The following is a 20,144-nucleotide window of genomic DNA, read 5'->3' as shown; positions in this document are numbered from 1 at the left end:
ATATAATATACATATTTAATATGTATTTAATTTAATTAATTCTGGATAGTCCCCCCAAAAATGAAACTCCTGTCATTATTTACTCCCCCTAATGCATTTCTTTCTTCTCTGTGATATACAAAAGAAGATATCTTGAAGAAGTTTGTATTCAAACAATTTATGCAAATGTAAAATGAAATTTATTCATAGAACATTTTCGAGTCCCACTGACTTCCACTGTATTTTATGGCCATCTAATGGATGTCAGTGCCGTTTTGTTACCAACATTCTTCAAAATATCTTCTTTTGTGTTCCACAGAAGAACAAAATGCATGCAGGTTTGTATGAGGTGTGAGTAAATCATGACTAATGTTTCATTTTGGGGTGAACTACCCCTTTAAATTCAAATTCAAATTGTGCATCCTATTTGCTGCCTCAATTGAAATGCAGGAATTCAGCTGGAATTGTAAATTCTCAATTATATTCTGAATGGCTCACAGCCCTGTTTCTGACTGAAGAAAGTCAAGACCTAGAACATGAACGTCTAATATGCAATCTATTGTACTGAGGAGCATTACTGATTCCATGTTCGTAGCGCTGTGCTGACAGGCTCCGTGCATGACGCTCTCGGATCATCTCTTTAGCCATCTTTGTTTTCGAATTTGTCATTGTGTTTTCTGACTTGTTATAATGTTTTCTGAATTGTTGTTGTGCTTTCTGAATTGTTATTTTGTTTTTTAGACTTGCATTTGCGTTTGTAATTTGTTATTTTGTTTTCAGAATTGTGATCTGCTTTGCACTTCTCGGCCACCGTAATATACTTCTGTTGTCATCTAAAGAATCATTGTAAAAGGGCAAACCAGACATTCAGAAATAACTTAGCAAGGAAATATCATCATGCCTGACAGAATGGGAATAAACAGTCACTGCTCTGTGAGGGAGTAACAGTTTGTTTACAACTTGAGGTTCATTTTGATATTTTTATCCCTCTTTAAATTTTATTAGATGAGATGAAATGTTAGAGTGAGACAAACGTAACACGTAAAACAAAACATCAAAGAGCTTACTTACTGATGTTTGTTTTGTGGAATAATTCCCTCCAAAATAACGTCACTTTCTGTTGGATGATGTCATTAGGACAGCCAAAAAAAGCAAAACAAAACAAACCCCGCTGGAATAGCCTATTCCTTCATAAATTGCCGATTTTGTCTCCTACTTGATAAAATTGACATCTGCTCAAACCAAAATCATTTAAAATTTACCTGATTTTGTGTTGAAAGATATAGCTGGCATAATCTCCATATTTTAAAATTAATGTTACAAATTAAAATGAGTGTAATATTTTATCCAATATATTAAGATGCATTGCATAGAATAGTCCATAAAAACTACTGTAGCCTACATGTTATAGAAGCTTACAATATCGCTGAATAATAGAAGACGGGATGTAAATAGTATGGTTTCCAGCAATGGAGAAGGAAATAAATGGAATATATGGAAATATCTTCGTGAATTTATTTATTTATTCATGCATGCAGTCTCAGTAAAATTATTAAAGGATGGAAATAATGGAAACTCATTACTGACAGCCACTCCAGTCAATTACACCCAATTACATGATTGTTTGTGAGAAGAAAAAGAGAGAAGAGGAGGAAGTAAATGTAATCTGTTTCCCCAAATTTTATTCAAACCCGTTAATGTAGTTATCATGGTGTTTAATGATAATGTTTTCATATGAATTCATTGATTTGGTCCAGCTAATTCACTGTGAGCTTCATAGCAAGTCCAGTGCACTCTAGTGTGCATGAAGAAATACGACCCAATAATACATCTGATTTGATGAGGATAAAATAAAAAACAGTTGTAGACTACAGCTCTCATAGAGCCTGTCCTCTTGTAATGCCTTTGGTTTTTACTGAGAGTTGCACATTGAGACATTTACCTTTACTCAGAAATACAATTGAAATACAATAAATTGGCAGTGTGAGTATCCACTCTTTAAAAAAAAAAAGAAAATCAAATGCAGTTCCTTTATTTAAATATACAATATACTAGGAACATCAGCATCGATTCAACAGTTAAATCAGTATCAGAAAGCGTAAAGGTTTAGTGTGTCACCTCTGAACAGTTAGTGGCACCAAATGGAAAAATGATCAGTTTGAGAAGCCAGTAACCAATGATGTGGGTTTGACAGCGATCAATATTTTTTCAGTTCTGTTTAGTGCTGCTGTTGGCACAGAAATGAAACACTTGACCTTTAATTAACAGATGTTAACTGGAGTCTGGTACAGTAGCAAAGGGTGAATACATGGATATGCTAGTATGGATGAAGTCTCTTTGAATGCATTACATGGAACAGGTACAAAGACACAGACACCAAACACAGTGTAGCATCTACAATCCCTCCCTGAACCAAAAGTGACGCAAATGGAGGAGTCTTTACTGGAACAGTGAATTAAAAGGATTATAACTGCAAATTTACAAAGGTCTGGATAATCCGACCCGCATGAACATGATTTACAAAGATATGCAAGAAGAACAAAGAACAAAAAGAGGAAGAATCCTTTCTGGAAGAGAGGAAATTAAAGCAACAGAGACAAAATAAAAATATATAGATTTGAGAATTTTGGAGATTCAGCTGAAATGTTAAGACCCTCTGTTCTTTACAAACTGACATCATATTGCAGCATGGAGCGTCCTTCTGGCTATAATTTTAGCAAGAAACAACAGAAGAGGAGTAAACAGCTGGATGATACATCATGTGAGTGTGTGCAGATGTTGTAGATCCTGGTTAGAAGAGTCTGGCTTTCTTCTTCAGTTCATTGCGTTTCCACAGAGGTAACCTGCCGAATTCCTGAATTTCCATCCCAAAGATTTCAAAGAACGTCTCCGGAGCCAGATGGCGCTAGAAATGCAGGTGAAATAGAAAACGTAATCAGTCTTGTTATGATTATTAACTTATTAACCATTCAATACAAATGCATTAAACAAGAAGGGAATATCCTAATGAAAAAGAAAAGCGAACATCGCAGTTGTCACGGTTGCTTATCATACTCTGCGGCTGGCTTGTCAGTATTGTGATTTTTTTTCCCCACTTTTATTTAAATTCACGTTTTCATTTTATTACTTTTTTTTTTTTTTTAAACCCTGTGGTGGAAACTGGTTTCCATATAAAATTCATAAATGAAACGGGTAAGATTTCTGCACTAAAAAAAATCATCGCATAGTTTAGGCTCTTATTAACAGTTTGCATCTATTTGATTTCACTTAGAAAAAACAAATCATATTTTCAAAATGCAATTATTCAAATTGCTTATAATCAGCATAGATATGTTTACATTTAATTAAAAGTGAACATATTTAAAATATGGCTAAATCTTAAATCTTTGTTTAACTATTGGGTTAAGTACTATTCCAGAAATCTTACTCCTTTCCTATCGATTCATTTATGTATTATGTTTATTAATTTGTTAATACTGTGTTAAAACTGTACAATCCAAATGGGTGGAAATTTAATGTGCAATTGAAATCTTAAAAACTTTAGGCCTAAATATTTTTCTGAGTGGGCATTTTGGTTACATCATAATACAGTGTTTTGTTGCACAGATACTGTGAGAAATTACCTCTAGTCTGCTTCTGTCCACATCTCTGGGCAGTTTGGAGCGACTGCGGCTTGTTACCATAAGCATTTCATATGGATACACCTTCAAACGACACATATCAATCAGTACAAAAAATTCAAACTCTCCACAAACTCTTTTTAATGTCTGAAATGTAGGGTCTAATAAATCAGGCCGCATAGTTACATTACATCCAAGTAATTCGCTGAATGCTGAACAGCCTAATAATTGAACTCATATTCAACATCTAATAGTGCCATCTAATAGTGCCGATAATGATATGCTACTTTAATATGTTAGACTTGCTTTTGGTTCCAGCATATTAGGCATAGACACTCCTCTGTCCATTCTGGTGGCTGTACGGTGGCCATCATGCATGGGCTAGAAACAAATCATTAATAGAGAGAGAACACTTTAAAGAGAAGTCAGCTGCATCTTTCAATCTGATTTCACATCATGTATTATGAATGAGTATGAACATGTATTTTTAAAGAATATCACATATTAGTTACAATAAGGGTGCAATAAGGATAGATGGAAACACATTTGAGTGATTTAAACAGGTAATCATATCTACATACCTGAAACTCTGTAAAAAAGAAAATAAAAAAGATTTGTATTTTTATATTCATACATTAAATTGGACACTTTAAAAATGATGCTTTATCATCTATATGCATTATACTACTCCCACAATATATATGCCTACATGTGATTACTGTTGCTCTCATTACAAATTAATGTATGTAATTAAAGTTAAATTAAATTAAATACGAATAAACTAACCTCTCATCCCACCACACACATCTCCATAACTGTTATACTGAGTGAAATCAGTCGACTGAGGCTGGAGAAAAATATACAATAGACAAAATGGGTTCAATAATATATCTTTTAATCATATACTAATAAGTAATATTAAATACTGAGTGACAATAATAAAGGCATCTTACCCGATGCAGTCCATTACGCCCATATCCAGGCAGTGAGCCTGTTTTAGAGGGTGAATTTCCATCTGCAATTTTAATAACATAGTACACATTTACTATGAAAAAATGGGTTCAATAATGCACATATCTGTGTAATTGTAAAAGTATGTCACACGGACTACTTTGTCGATCATCTTGGTACTTTTCTGGACCTTGAACGTGGTAGTTACCTTGCTGTCTATGGGAGGGTCAGAGAGTCCTCATATTTCATCAAAAATATCTTAAATTGTGTTCCGAAGATGAACGAAGGTCTTACGGGTTTTGAACAACACGAGGGTGAGTAATTAATGACAGAATTTTCACTAACCCTTTAAAGGAACATTCCATTTTACAGTTTTGCAAATGTTATGGGAATGTTCATTTTTAATGTTCTCTGAACATTCTGAAACAAGTAGTAACATAAAAAAATGTTTGATGAACGTCCAAATAAAATGTTTCAGAAAACGTTCCACGAGTGATGTATAAATAATGTTTTTGTGCTAATGTTTTGAGAACATTATTAAAGACCAGGTAACTTTGAAGAAATGTTCTATTTACATTACTGGAAGAATGTTTCGTCATAACTTTGAAAGAACCATGCCAGAATGTTCTGAGAAGATTCTCTGTTAGCTGGGTGATTTCAGCCTTTTTTAATGTTTTTTAATGCTGTGTGTGTGTTTGTTTAATAAACAAACTCTTACAGCACTGTGAGAAAAACTACTGTATATAAGAATTAAATTTGATATTGAATATTAAACTATTAATACCTAAATCACAAACACTGTATAAAAAACTTACCGATTTACTACATAGAATCTATGTAAATAATTGTAAAAATTACTAGCAATTTCTGAGTGAAAATGTTTCTAGACCACATTTTGTTCAGAGCAGAAGCAGCTTAATTAACACTAGCATTTTACTTTATCTAGAAAAATCTGTTTATACATCTGCTTTAAATCCTCAGGTCAAGGTTATAGTTCACCGAATATTTATTTTTATTTTTTGTGAAACACCTCAATTGTGTCGTAATAATACAGAGCCTAAAAAACATGTGGGTGAGTAAATGATGGGAAATTGTTGATTTTGGGTAAACTCGAACAAGGCAGAAGCACCGAGACTGTGGGAACAGATGTATCATGGGTGACCACAGTACCTAGGGCAGCATGGGAGATCGGGAAGGACCAGCAGTCTGTCTCTATCTTTGCTGGGTAGTCTGGACCAGGGGTGTACGCCGAGGGGAATTTGGCCGATTTGATGATGTCATCAGCAGACTTGCTCTGGGCTGCAAAGGCAGCTGAATCTAGATCAATAAACCGGGGGGAGGCTGTGGACCATCAGTGTGGCCAGACCAACATCTAACCAACATATAGCAGAAAAAGCCTGCTACAAGCCATATGTGGCATACGGTCATGGGTTTATGGCCTCTGATAACCCACATTCACTATTTAAAGCAAAGAAAATGCAATATTTACTACTGGAGGCTATTGGCTGTCTGCTTGCATGCTAAACATGCTATATCATAAGCCATAGCTCATCACACAGCCAAAATAAACCATGCAGCAATCTGACAAACCATCACTGGCTTTAGAATGCATTGCAAGTGTTAATACGCAGACAGTGGGTTCCGACCTGCTGAATTCATCTATGGATAAATATAGCAACATTTAATTATCATGAATAATCCAATTTCCAACTAAGCTGAAATAAAACCCCCTCTTGTTCTAAATTTACTGACATCAGACTGATTATAGACTAATATATATATATTTTTTTTTATAGTATGGATGAAGACACATTCGGCCAAACATTGTGCTGTTCCTGGCTGTGTGTAGCAGTTTTATTTTTTTTATTATTATCATTTTAATATTCTGAATTCGATTTTTCATATTCTGTGTTTTTTTTTTTTTCTCTTTTTTTGCATTTTCATTTTAGTAATTTTGTTGCATGTTTGTTTTTTATATGTCTCAATAATTTTTCTTAACATTTTATGTCAGGTAAAACTAAATTAAAAATGTTGCTTTGGGAACAGCTCACACACACACACACACACACAATTTCATTTGAGTTAAAGTTTATTTTATTTAATTTAGTTTTTAAGTTAACTAAAGTAACCCTGGTGTGTAGCACCTACAGCTCTGCATTTGATTATTATTTATTTTTAACAAGATCCCATCATTTTTATGCTGATCTTAACAGATTTAGCTGCACATGCAGATTTAGTGGAGATTATTTAGGGATGGAGCAGAACAATATGAACTCAACAGCAAACCTGCAGCTCATAAGCAAGAGCAAAAGCGCTGTGTCTCATTTCACATGCGAAGAAGGAACAGCAGCACAATAAATTAAAACAACAACAAAAAAATAAGAACAAAAAACAACCAATTTGATTCTAAGGGTCAGAGAGGCAGTGGAAAACTGTCAACTTATAATGTTTTGACAGATATTATATACTAACATTATAAATGGACCCCTGGGGAAAAAAATAAATAATAATACAAAATTGTATGATAATGACCCCTTTAAATGTCAACACATTTAAGATTTAGCCAATTTTTTTTTTCTTTTTTGAATGCTTATTGACAAATAATAATACTAGGGTGTAATTTCTAATTTTAAAATAAATGTAATCTTTTTTTTCAAATAGCAAATATGATATTACCAGTTTTGGAAATAAGGGGTCAGTAAATACATTAGCAGATACTATGCATATCTAACTTTAAAAAATCTTGCAATTTTTTGCAAGTTTTCTTATTTATGAATATGAATGAAAGCTCATCAGGCACTCATCAGGAGAAGATGCTTTAATGATGATTTGACTGATCGGTTGATTAATATTAATAGTGAAATGAGCTCAGTTGAGAAGACTTCAAACAATACTTACATGTTTACATTGAGGTGGTGTTTAATGGCACACAAGCAGATATTAATGAGGTGGAGGGACTCACAGTTTCCAAATAAAAACAAACAAACAAAACACAGAAATATGATAAAATGACATACAAACTATATACAGTCATGATGTGAAATATTCAGAATTTCCTTGACATTGATTTTCTCTCAATAAAAATCTTCTGGCTGCTAGTTTGTTAAGGTAACTTTAAACAACCTTGGCTGTTAACTAGGTTACCGATGAACTGTTAAGATCTGTCTTTTTATTGACCTGCTGTTGTGAGCCAAGCAGCATTAAAGAAAACATGCACAGTACTTTGCACAGTATACATTGTCAGTCTTGCAGCATCATGCAGATGCTGAATAAAACTGTGTTAACTGACTTTACCAGTAAACAGAGCAGCTAGTTTCTCAACATGAGTGCTTTAATGCTTGCAATGATCAATCTATATAACATTTTAAACAAAACCAATAAAAAGTAATAAGTAAATACAGGCAAGCATCTTAAGAACTCAATCAGATGCAATCTTCACAATGCAATACTTAAAGAAATAGTTCGCAAAAAATGAAAATTTGTTGAAAATTCAAGATGTAGATGAGTTTGTTTACTCAGATTTGAAGAAATTTAGCGTTACATCACTTGCTCAGCAGTGGATCCCCTGCAGTGAATGGGTGCCGTCAGAATGAGAGTCCAAACAGCTGATAGAAAGAATCACAATCATCCACAATTAATCCACACAACTCCAGTCCATTAACATCCTGTGAAGTGAAAAGCTGTTTGTTTGCAAGAAATAAATCCAACGTTAAGATGTTTTTAACTTTGAAACTGTTGCTCCAGGCTAAAATACGAGTCCTCTATCCATAATATTGCTTTCTCCAGTGAAAAAATGGTCTCGTCTGTATCAGGAGAGAAATATCCACAGATCAAGCAAAAACAGTTCTAAACAAATATGCTGGTGGATTTTTATGTGAGAGGACAACAGGGGATGGACACTGGAGGAAGTGTTATTATGTCTTATGTACTCTAATACTAATGTACTCTAATACTTATGTACTCTAATACTAATGTATTTTGGCCAGAAGCGAAAGTTTAAAGTTAAAACATCTTAATGATGGATTTGTTTCATACAAACACAGTTATTTGCTTCATAAGACATTAATTGATGGACCTGTGTGGTGGTGTGGATTATTGTGATGTTTTTATCAGCTGTTTGGACTCTCATTCTGACGGCACCCATTCACTGCAGAGGATGAAGAAACAAACTTATCTAACATCTTGGATGGCCTGAGTGTGAGTGAATTTTCAGCAAGTTTTCATTTCTAAGGGAACTATCCTTTAAAAACAGCGGTTCCCAACCAGGGGTGCATGTGCCTCAGGGTGTGCTTAAAATTTTTTGATTTTGCATTGTTAAAAAAAGTTGTAGCTTCTCATTAAAATTTGTACCATTGGCAATGCATTTGCTGTTGTGTGATATTTCATACTTGAACCTCTATGGCATTTCAATTTCACCATGCACAGAGTGCAAATTGCTTTAATTTTGACAAATGTTCTAGCTGTAATAATTACATAGTCATCATTTTTTAAATTCAGTTACATAAAAGGGTAGACTGGTCTAATTTGAATCTGAAAATTAAGACTTGACTAACTCCTAATAGGTCTTAACATAGTGCCTGGACCATGTTGATTACAACGTGAATCATAATAATGAGCATTTAAATAACATTAATGATAATGCTAAATGATATCCAGTATAATTCGAGTTATAAGTTTTGGGGTTGGTGACTTAATACTGAGCTGTGTGGGTACATAAGACAAAAATGGCTGGGAAACACTGCTTGTACATTATAAATCAACAGGCCTGTGTCAAAATTCTAATAATCTCTTTATTGTGAAAGATAAAGCATTGAATTCAAAGATTCTGAATGACTGTACCGTGCTGTTTGTAGATAGGGGGTTTTCTGTAGATGTTTACTCCTTGATCTGAAAGAAAGGAAAAGTCAAATTAGTTCATTTTAGTTCTTAATATAACAGATATTTGGTTTTAAAAGGAGAAACAAAATCGATAACACATACAAAATTCACCAATAAACAATCAAATCTGAAAAACTGACAACTGCACCACATACACTTTGGATATGCTATTACCAAAGAAAGATCTTGTCATTTTCTGAAAGAAAATGTTAGGGGTGTTTGATCGTGCAGATTTTTCATTTCTGTGTGAACTGTTGCTTTAAGACAGAGAGATAACCAGACACAGAAAATGCTATGAATGGTGAACATGTGCTTAGACACAGGGGCATGCTGGGATTGACACAAAGTGGGCCGCTGGAAGACTCCAACAGTACCTGGCAGGTGAAAATGTTTAGGAGTCAGAAGGAGAGGAGGGCTGCTGGCCCCTGGGGAACTCCGACCACTGGACGGCTCAGCGCCTCCAATCACAAACATGGTCAAAGTCAATAGGGAGAATAATTCAGATTAGGGCTGGGCGAAATATATATATTGATATACGCCATGTTTACACACTGTTTTAATAAATAAAAATATACAGTTGCACTTAATTTTTAAATTATAAATTTAAATACTGAGTAATATTAATTAATTACATGTATTTACTATATGGTTAGGGTTAGGATTAGGATTAGGGTTTGCTTTAGGGTTACTTGCATGTAATTATGCATAATTTATTGTTGTTATAATAGTAAGTACATGTAACTTGTGTAACAAGGACACCTTAAAGTGTTACCAAATATACACAACCTAACTAAAGGGATTAATCTTAAAAAAAAAATAAAATTTAATTTTAACCAAAATCAAAAAGACAGAAGTTAGAATTTAGAAAAATTAGAACGAGAAAAAACTAAATTAAGCCATGTTTACACACTGTTTTTACTATATATAAAAATATACATAAACTAACTATAGGGATTAATCTTAAAAAAAAAAATAAAATTATATCTATATCTATATACTGTATATATATATATATATATTACACACAAACTATTTTTTTTAATGTAAATTTTTTTTTTAAATAAATATAACAAAGGTTACTTGATCATGTATATGCACTGATCTGGTTATTTATTACTAGGCACTGTTACATTTATCTACATTAAACCATTTAATACATGAAAAATGACACATTAAGTTCACAATTAATTATCACGAAAATGAAAATTCAACTGAGAATACTTGCTATAACACCCAGCCCTTTTTAGAGTTTTTAGAGAAGATTTGGACCGGCTTTCTCTATTTTAAAACTCATTTTGGCACTGTGGGAGCACAAAGCCATATTAGATAACTGTAAATAATCCATGGAAGGAAAAGAGAAATTGATTTGATGAAATTTTAATATTAGTCTTTCGAGCACAACAGACTGATGGACACATAGCTCACCGGGCCTGTGGAAGTGCTGTGGTGAGCGTGACAGGGTGGGAGTGTAATTGTGGCGGTTGTAAATGGGCGAGCCAATGGAGCCCTGACTTGTCGACCGATGGAGTATTCGTTCTCTCATCTCGTAGTAACCCTGGTAAAAACAGGAAACATGCACCGTTAAAAAAAAAACACTATTGTTTCATCTGAAAATCTAAATGTGATCCACTTACAATACAACATCTTTGAATAAATTCTTGAATATTTGGAATGAAAATTAAACTGCATTTTTCCAATAAAGCACATAATAATAAATAAATAAAACTCTAAATCTGACTCACCTCAGCAGTTGGTGTGGGTGACCTGGTCTGAAACAAAAGGGGAAAAAAATTAAATACATGTACAAAGAAAACTTTGTTTTTTTATTATTATTATTTTTTTTATATATATTTTTTTTATTTATTTATGGCGGTGAACCCAAAATCAAATTTGAGAAATTATTCTTTGAGAAATGAGAAATCATATTTTGCTTTTTTTATTTATTTATTTTTGCATTTTGGTCTATATATTCATGGAAATTAAATACATTATTATCATATTGAAAGCAGTGCTGCATAATAGTTTTGTGGAAATGCTGATACTTTTTTTCATTAATTCTTTGATTAATAGAAAGTTCAAAAGAACAGCATTTATTTGAAACAGAAATCTTTTGTAACATTATAAATATTTCTACTGTCACTTTTTACAAATGTAATGCACCGTTGCATGCAAATGTATTCATTTTATTATAAAACATTAAGTGTGTTGCCAAAAAATGAGTACACTGCCTCAAAAAAGAGAGCTTTTTTTATCAAGTATTTATCATGGTAGCATTATATGCGTTTATGATTATTTATTTATTAAAAACCACTGCATTACAATAATGAAACACAAAAGCATTATTGTTTTACTTTAAAAAGAATCTAATGAGAGTCATCAGTGAAAATTATAGGACTTAAGTTTAAAAAGTAAAGAAAAGTATCTGGATGCCCTGCAGATAATTTGTGTGGCCTTAGCGGCTACAAAAGAGCACTCTTGAGCATCCATCTGAATCATAAAATCATAAATAGGACACAATACAATCTCCTGGACTACTTCAAGACTGCTACTCCACATCGAGTGTGGGATTTAGGACAGCACCAATAATATGGGAAAGACTGAGTGGAACAGCCTATCAGCAGACAGGTGAAAGGTCATGTGACTAACTTACTCTGTCTTCTGGCATAGGCGAACACTCTCTCCTGGAGCTCTGCAGCTGTCAACAGAAAGGTGTAGCCAGGTGAACGTGAAATAAAGTACTACTGTAAGTGAATAAATATCACTTTTATATAAGCAGAAAAAATGTATTAGTCTGTGTTCAATACCATACTGAACTCAAGAGCTCTGTTTCAAACCCTAGTTTGCGGCATTCCTGTTTAAGTGCCTTCTAAAGCAGCATCCTATAATATCATATAATAATTTCATCTGATGAATCAAATTTAAGTGCATATATGCAATGCTGCTGTAGAATTTGCCTAGAATGTGGCATCATTTTGCTACCTACTGAACCAGTCTTCACATCAGAAGCGTGTGACCTATAATGCTGTCTAGATAGAGAGGTCACTAGGGCTTGGAACAGAGCTTCGGTTTGACTTATTTTTACCTCTCCCACACTCTCTCTCTCCTCTGACTCATCCAGTGAGGTGGTGTAAAGTGGCTCATAGTTGATTAGATCTGGACGCTCAATGTCATAAATGGCTTTGACCCTGGGAATGGCTGCTAAATCCCTGTAATCAAGGATCTCATTGTCTACTTTTGCCTAGGGGACAGAAACACACACGGAGTCACACAGACATCTGCATTTCTACATGACAGCAGTGAAAATATAAAGTTCTATAAAAAGTCTCTTCCAGACCAATGTAAGGGTCTGAGCATGAGCATTTAAGGGGTCATATGATGCGATTTCAAGTTTTCCTTCCTCTTTGGAGTGTTACAAGCTGTTCGTGAATAGATAAGATCCCTAAAGTTGCAAAGACTAAAGTCTCAAACCCAAAGAGATATTCTTTATAAAAGTTGAGACTCGTCCACGCCCTCCTAAAACGCCTCGTTTAAACACGCCCCCACATGTCTACATGTTTTACTGGTTTTGTCTCATCGCGCCGGGACATGGCATCATATGGTAAGGGGCGTAACATTTCCATCACACGCTTGAGGTATTCGGCCAATCACAACGCACTGGATAGCTGGCCAATCACAGCACACCTCGGTTTTCAGACCGATGAGCTTTGTAAAAATCGACGCGTTTCAGAAAGGCTGGCCATAGAGGAGAAACAATAATGTACAGTATGTGGAAAATAATGTGTTTTTTTAACCTTAAACCACATAAACACATTTCATTACACCAAATACACAAAATAATGTTCTTTTTTAGCAATGACCCCTTTAAATAATAATAAATCAAAAAGCCACTTACGTTACAGTGATTGCTTTAATAAGTTAACATTTATATTGTAACACTGCTGTCAAGATTCACAGTAACAGGAAAGAGAGCCATCTATCAGACAGAGGACTTCTATAAGTTTTAACAGCCAGAAAGCTACAGGAGGTCTCGGCTAAGCCAATTTATAACACTGTAAAGTTCAATAAAATGTATGATAGTTATAAGCACTTACGCTACCGTCTACAAGTTTGATTTTTTTAAATGTTTTGGTAACACTTTATTTTAAGGTGTCTTTGTTACACGTTACATGTACTTACTATTATAATAATAATTAATTATGCATAATTACATGCAAGTAACCTTAAGCCAAACCATAATCCTAACCCTAACCAGAGTAAGTAAAGTACATGCAATTAATTAATATTACTCAGTACTTAAATGTATAATTACATTGTAACAAGGACACCTTAAAATAAAGTGTAACCAATGTTTTTTGAAAGAAGTCACCAAGAGTGCTTTTATTTGATCAAAAAACGGTAATATTGTGAAATATTATTACAATTTAAAATAACTGTTTTCTATTTGAATATACTGTGAAATGTAATTTATTTCTGTGATCCAAAGCTGAATTTTCAGCATCATTAATCCAGTCTTCATTGTCATATGATCTTTCAGAAATCATTCTAATACGCCGATTTGCTGCGCAAGAATAATTTCTAATCTTTATCAATGTTGAAAACAGTTCTGCTGCTTAATATTTTTGTGGAAATATATTTACACTATGCTGAAGCGATACACTTACATATATGGTGTGACCCGGTGAGCTAGGTATGCTTGAACCAGGTCTGGAACATATACTCTCGGACGACGAGCGTGTCGGCTGTGGAACAAGCAGAGGTTTAGAACCAACAACCTATGTATAACATAAGCAATAAATAAAAACATCTGCATTTGCATTTTCCGCTAAACCACTGGATGTTCACCACTGACGTGATTATTCAGTAAACCTGATAAATGTTGCATTAGCCTTTACCAGAAGAGTTGTATTACTGCGCATCACATGAGCCTAATGTAGTCTAACTTTTATACGTCAACACATTTTGTGACTGCTTGCACATGGCTGTAAAGAGATACATTATGACATATTAAAATATTCATGACCTACTGGCCAATCATGCTGCAGAAAATCAATCAGCTGATCAAAGCTAAGACTCATCATAAACAACAAAGAATGCACAACAAATCTAAAACGAGTGCGAGGAAAATATATTAAAAATACATAAATAAATCCTTCTTAGGATCAAAATATACATGTTGTAATATATATATAACATATTCAAATATAAATGTAAGAAAACTTTAACCTGTAAACAATGATCTATTGTGACGGATAGGACTAAATGATGACAGCATCCTGGAAACAAACCTAAAAGAAATCATTCATTTGCCTTCCACACAATGAATGAGACTCATCGATGGCAATTTCATGTTTCCGATGGCAGGAAATGCTTGAGGATCAAAATGCAAGTGCATCTGATATTACTCAGCATACATGCTAAAATGCTGAAATGCACCATGCGTGATTACAGCAGCTTAGCTTGATTTGAGGCCTGTTTGGCACAATAACAGAGGAACTGGGCAAAAACTCTCTGTTCCGTAGCACTAGCGTCTGTGAGATGGACCAAACCAGATGCTAATGATGGTTTATGGCTAAAACTGAGAGCAGGCGGTCTGAACACTGCAGTGTAGCTGCCAGTCAGGAGCACAGCAGCCTGCCGCCTCCAGGGGGCAGCACATGGTCATGCGATGCCATGGCGCAGCTAACAGCGAGTACAGTACCTGCCTTTCTGTTTTGCTGAGGAGAGCTAGAGACGCAGGCAATAGCTGTGGAGGAAGACACAGGGGTTTGGTTGGACATCACACAAGATTGTGAACCACCTAGTCTATTAGTGATGTTCCCGGAATGATTGTTTGAGCGACAAGTCTACTAAAAACAGCCAGAAGGAGAAAGTACAACCTCACAGCTAACAATAATATCTGTTTACTTTCAGAAAAGTGTTAGTAGAGAAGAACATACAGAGAGCAAAAACACAGGACACACATGTAAACACTGAATGACTTGGAAAGGACTGTACCCGCTGTGTCTCCTCGCCTCTGGGTGAATGTTTACAGCTTGGATGCCAAACTGTTGATCCTGCATAAACAGTAAAAACAGATGGTAAAAATAATTAAGTCATGTCAATTGGGTCTCTTTTTGACAAAGCATCTGACCTTTTTGTGGCGTTTCTTCAGTCATTCTGCTAAAATGTAATAAAAAATAACTAGCCTATATTGTGAGAAATTACTTGTTTTATTCAGCAAAGATGCATTCAATTGATCGAAAGGGGCAGGAAAGACATATAATTTGTATTATTTCACAAAAGATTTCTATTTCAAACGCACTGGAGTAATGATGCTGAAAATTCAACTTTGCATCACAGGAATAATTTACACTTTAAATTCTAATAATACTTCACAATATTATAGTTTTAACTGCATTTTTGATCAAATAAATGCATCCTAAAATAGCATAAGATACATCTTTCAAAAACATTTTAAAAAATCAAACCCAAACTTTTGAATGCTATAGTGTATCGCTGTCTGCCGCCATCCTATAGATAGCATACATAAGACAATACAATACAATATAAATAAATAGAAAATACATACATCTAAATTTAAAAATAGCTCTTTAGTCCCAGGCATTCAAGATTTATTTTTCAAAATCCATGTACTCAGCTTAAAACGATCCAGTGAAACTAGACAACAAAAACCTCACTGTAAACCAAACCACTGTCAGTTTATTATTTGAATTATAAGAAATTGATTTATTTGATTAAACAGTCCAGCAATTAAATAGCTAAAAAAAAAAATAATAATAATAAACAAATACACTTAATTTAAATGACTCTGACATTAATTAAATATTGACATCAAAAAGATCAAATTCATGTGTTAAAAAAGCTCAGTCCACCGTAGCAAACTCGGACCAGTCAAATCCAGAGCCACGTGTCAAGCACAGCTGTGATGAAACTTTCTACAATTATTTACATTGAATTTACATGATTACTTCATAATAGTGCTGGTCACAATAGTTGACCAGGCCTGTTAAATCATAAAAAAAGGCTTTTGACGTTCTGTTTTAGTAAAATGACAAAGGTTCAAGCATTCTGCAGAATAAATGTATATTATATGTGGCATCTGTAAAGGGTGAGACTCACCCTGCAGGTACATCTCCTCTCCTTCAGTAAACATCTGGTTACACCTGCTACAGCGAGCACAGCTGGGGTGGTAGTGCTTGCCCCCTGCCTGTGGAGAAACACACACTCAAAGTTAAACTGTATAACAGCTATTACAGAGAACTCAAACAGACTGTTATAGAGAAGCTGATGTTTTGCATGTGTATCATGTGAGACGACACATATTTTATTCAAATGACCAGAACCAACAAGCTTATCAAATATAATACAGAAATGTTCTGTGTTCGCAGACTCTGTTTAAAGAGTAGAAATCATCTGAAAACTTTTGTTTTCAAAATTATTTCTTTTAAAGTTGTAAATAAAACAAAGACTACTGGAGTACATTTTACAAAAAAAAAAAAAAAAAAAAACTTTTAGTTTTTCTTCTTCAAAATTTCACATTTAATTCAATGCTTAATTTAACAATTTAACGATGAATGCACAATCAAGGATCATTTCATGTTTAATTCACTTGCTGCTTCTGTAATTATTTGTTAAATTTACTAGTCATTTTAACATTGTTTACAATTATTATTTAATTTTATTTAATATTGTTTATTTTACATTCATAAACAACAACCAGTCTTGAGAGAGACTTACAGGTCCTGTGCAGTATCTTGTGAAACTACTCAAACTACTCAAAGTAATTTATACAAAGTCCATTTCACTCCTGAGCAGCGATGCACAAACACATTCCATTATAACAAACAGGAAAACAGTCACAAGTGTGATGAGAAAGGGCAACTGTCTCTCTCATAGCCAATCAGATTCAATTAACTGGATGAAACTTCCTGTTGCAATACTGTGGAGTCTGCTGTGAGCCTATTGTGAAACTCTAGATCAGGGGTGGCGAACTCCGGTCCTGGAGAGCCGCAGCCCTGCAGAGTACAGCTCCAACCCTAATTAAAACTCACCTGCCTGTAGCTTCCTAGTAACCGTTCAGACCTTGATTAGCTTGTTCAGGTGTGTTTGATTAGGGTTGAAGTGAAACTCTGCAGGGCTGCGGCTCTCCAGGACCGACGTTCGCCACCTCTGCTCTAGATGTTTATATGCGAGATATCAGAAGTGTGTAACATGCTTTTTTGCTGCAGATCTGTGTCGCAATCAGTGTGTTTTGTTGTGGGACATACAGGAGTATGATTTGTGCGGTCAAGTGATAAATATACTGTTCATCTAAAAACAGCGATTCGTAAATGGTGGGTTAGGATTCCAAAATGGGTCATAGGTCTGTTCTGAAAAATCTTGATAAGAAAAATAAGGAAATATGACCCAGACTACATTAAATACATAGATACACATGGTTTGTGCTGACCAGAACGTTTAATGCAGGGAATTAAGCAACTGATTACAATCTAAACAAAACATTTCAGTACTGTGTTGGGTTGTCACTTGATGGCTCATTCGATGAATGCAATTTTCTTTCCTGTGTTGACATATTTCCTATTCAAACAGGAAGTTGGACATATTCTGACAGGGTGCTGAAGTGTCTAAATGTTAGGCTATCAAATTATTTGCTTAAGACTTTAAGCTACTTTCTGCTTAATGTTAACGCATTAGATTGGGTGCAGGTCAGGGTCAGAAATGAACTTTTCTATTAAGAAAAAAACTTCTATGATGTTAATAGACGTACATTCTGATTTCAGTGAATTGCATTCATTTACTCAACAGAAACATGTGTGACTGGTTATAACGCTCAACACTGCATAAAAAGACATCTGATGCAACAAGAGCAGATCTAAATGTAATGCTGCAATCTACACTTTGCATTTAATTTTCATTTTTGACTTTATCTGCGACAGCCAAAATAGATTTGGTTTAATTGTGAAGGAGCATTTTTTTGGCTCCTCTTTATTTTTTTGTATTTTGTGGTGCATTTTTTCCTCAAGCCTCCGTTAATGTCCCTACAAAGAAATTGCACCAATATTTTTTGTGCATTTACTAGAAAAAGAAACTGATAGAAACTGTTTGTTTTAAATGTGTGTATATCTGTGCATTATGTTCACTGAAAAAAAGGTGTATAAAATATTTTCACTCATAAATGGCTAGTAAATTTCACAAAGAAACAGCAAGTAACACATTGAATTAAACATGACATTTTGAAGAAAGACCTAAATAGTGTTTTTTTTGTAATACATACTCCAGTAATGTTTCATTTACAACTTCAAAAACTGATTTTTTTTACACTTTAGATGACCTCAAAGCCAGTGTTATTTTAGTATTATTTATATAATATTATAACACATCATTATTTAATTCATTTTTATTTTTATATTTGCAATGTGCATTTCCAGTTTTAGTTTTAGTAATGTAATTTTAGCACTTCAACTTACTTATTTCAGTTAGCTGCCAAGTTGTTCATTTAATATCATTTAATATATTATTTTATTTCACTTATAAAAAACCTTTTTAATAGTTTTAGTTAACAATAACAACACTGCTCAAAGAAAAAAACTAAAAGCCACAAAAAAAGTATTTCAAGGTGTCAGTTTCTTATCAGTTCAGACCTGTGTGTGTGTGTGTGTGTGTGTGTGTTTCTGTACCTCCAGGACTTTCCCGGTGATGAACTGCTGACATGCTTCACACTGCACTCCAAACAAGACCTGATAATCGCGCTCACAGTAGGGGGCGCCATCTCTGCACACATACAGAAAACAAACCAATGCATAACCGTCATCCATCATTTTGGATGGAATGGATGGATTTTGTGTATAAATGTGTCTTACTTGCTGATGTATTCTCCAGTCAATACTTTGGCACAGGCCTTACATTTAAAACAGCCCAAATGCCACTGACTCTCTAGAGCCAACAGAGCCTGACCGTTCTTAATATCTCTGCCACAGCCCGCACAAACTGAAACACACACACACACACAAGAAAAACTCATCTGACACTCAGACTAACTCGACTGATGCTTTTTCCTGTTAAAAACGTCTTTGAATTCTGAAGTTTCACACAAACAACTCAGGTTGGGCCATTATTTTTGTGCAAAGACATGCAAATCATTTTTTAGACTTGATCACTATGTCATGAAACAGTATTTTATGAACACAACTTTGGGATCTAGCAAGGGTCTTGATCTATTACATCAGGACACTATTGACTCACACAGTGGCCTGTATCAACAACATTGCTGCATTAACTCCATTAGTGATATTTGCCTGGTGTTTTTTTCTTCACATTTTACTTTATACATTGTAGATGAAAGAAGATCAATGGCTTTAGTAGTCGAGCTTAAAGGCTTAAGTGGAAATTCATCTTATTTATTTATTATAGTAGGTGGATCCTGGCCAAAAAGCCCCCAAACGCACGGAAAAGGGAACAAAGGGAGATGGAGGGTCTGAATAATTTACCGTTTCACATGTATATCCATGCCAGAGGATCTCTAAGTGGCTTTACAGGATTTTATACAATCACTTTCTTTCCCATTAAGCTACTGTGTGGACACTTTTACTATAGTTAATGTATGCTGACGGTATATTTTATTTCTTTAATAAGTTTAAATATGCATTAAAGGGATAGTTCACCCAAACATGAACATTTGATGTTTATCTGCTTACCCCCAGGGCATCCAAGATGTAG

The 20,144-nt window shown here is 34.4% G+C and overlaps 1 protein-coding gene across 1 annotated transcript in view; it reads right to left on the bottom strand.

Annotated features, from left to right (window-relative positions):
- Nucleotides 1-5,600: 5,600 nt before the first annotated feature.
- LOC107679205 (actin-binding LIM protein 1-like) overlaps nt 5,601-20,144 on the bottom strand; it is a 35,668-nt gene continuing 21,124 nt past the window's right edge. The window contains exons 5-16 of the mRNA XM_016474725.1: nt 19,289-19,415; nt 19,106-19,199; nt 16,548-16,635; nt 15,423-15,481; nt 14,090-14,167; nt 12,511-12,666; nt 12,079-12,123; nt 11,171-11,197; nt 10,854-10,983; nt 9,803-9,886; nt 9,390-9,437; nt 5,601-5,867 (exon numbers count right to left, since the gene is read on the bottom strand). Coding sequence (XP_016330211.1) covers nt 5,608-5,867; nt 9,390-9,437; nt 9,803-9,886; nt 10,854-10,983; nt 11,171-11,197; nt 12,079-12,123; nt 12,511-12,666; nt 14,090-14,167; nt 15,423-15,481; nt 16,548-16,635; nt 19,106-19,199; nt 19,289-19,415 — 1,196 coding nt within the window. The 3' untranslated portion in view covers nt 5,601-5,607. The remainder of the gene's footprint in view (nt 5,868-9,389; nt 9,438-9,802; nt 9,887-10,853; nt 10,984-11,170; nt 11,198-12,078; nt 12,124-12,510; nt 12,667-14,089; nt 14,168-15,422; nt 15,482-16,547; nt 16,636-19,105; nt 19,200-19,288; nt 19,416-20,144) is intronic.

The sequence above is a fragment of the Sinocyclocheilus anshuiensis genome, unplaced genomic scaffold, assembly GCF_001515605.1.
Source record: "Sinocyclocheilus anshuiensis isolate Anshui unplaced genomic scaffold, SAMN03320099.WGS_v1.1 scaffold300, whole genome shotgun sequence".
NCBI classification, from domain to species: Eukaryota; Metazoa; Chordata; class Actinopteri; order Cypriniformes; family Cyprinidae; genus Sinocyclocheilus; species Sinocyclocheilus anshuiensis.
This window is presented reverse-complemented; position numbering and strand designations above follow the sequence as displayed.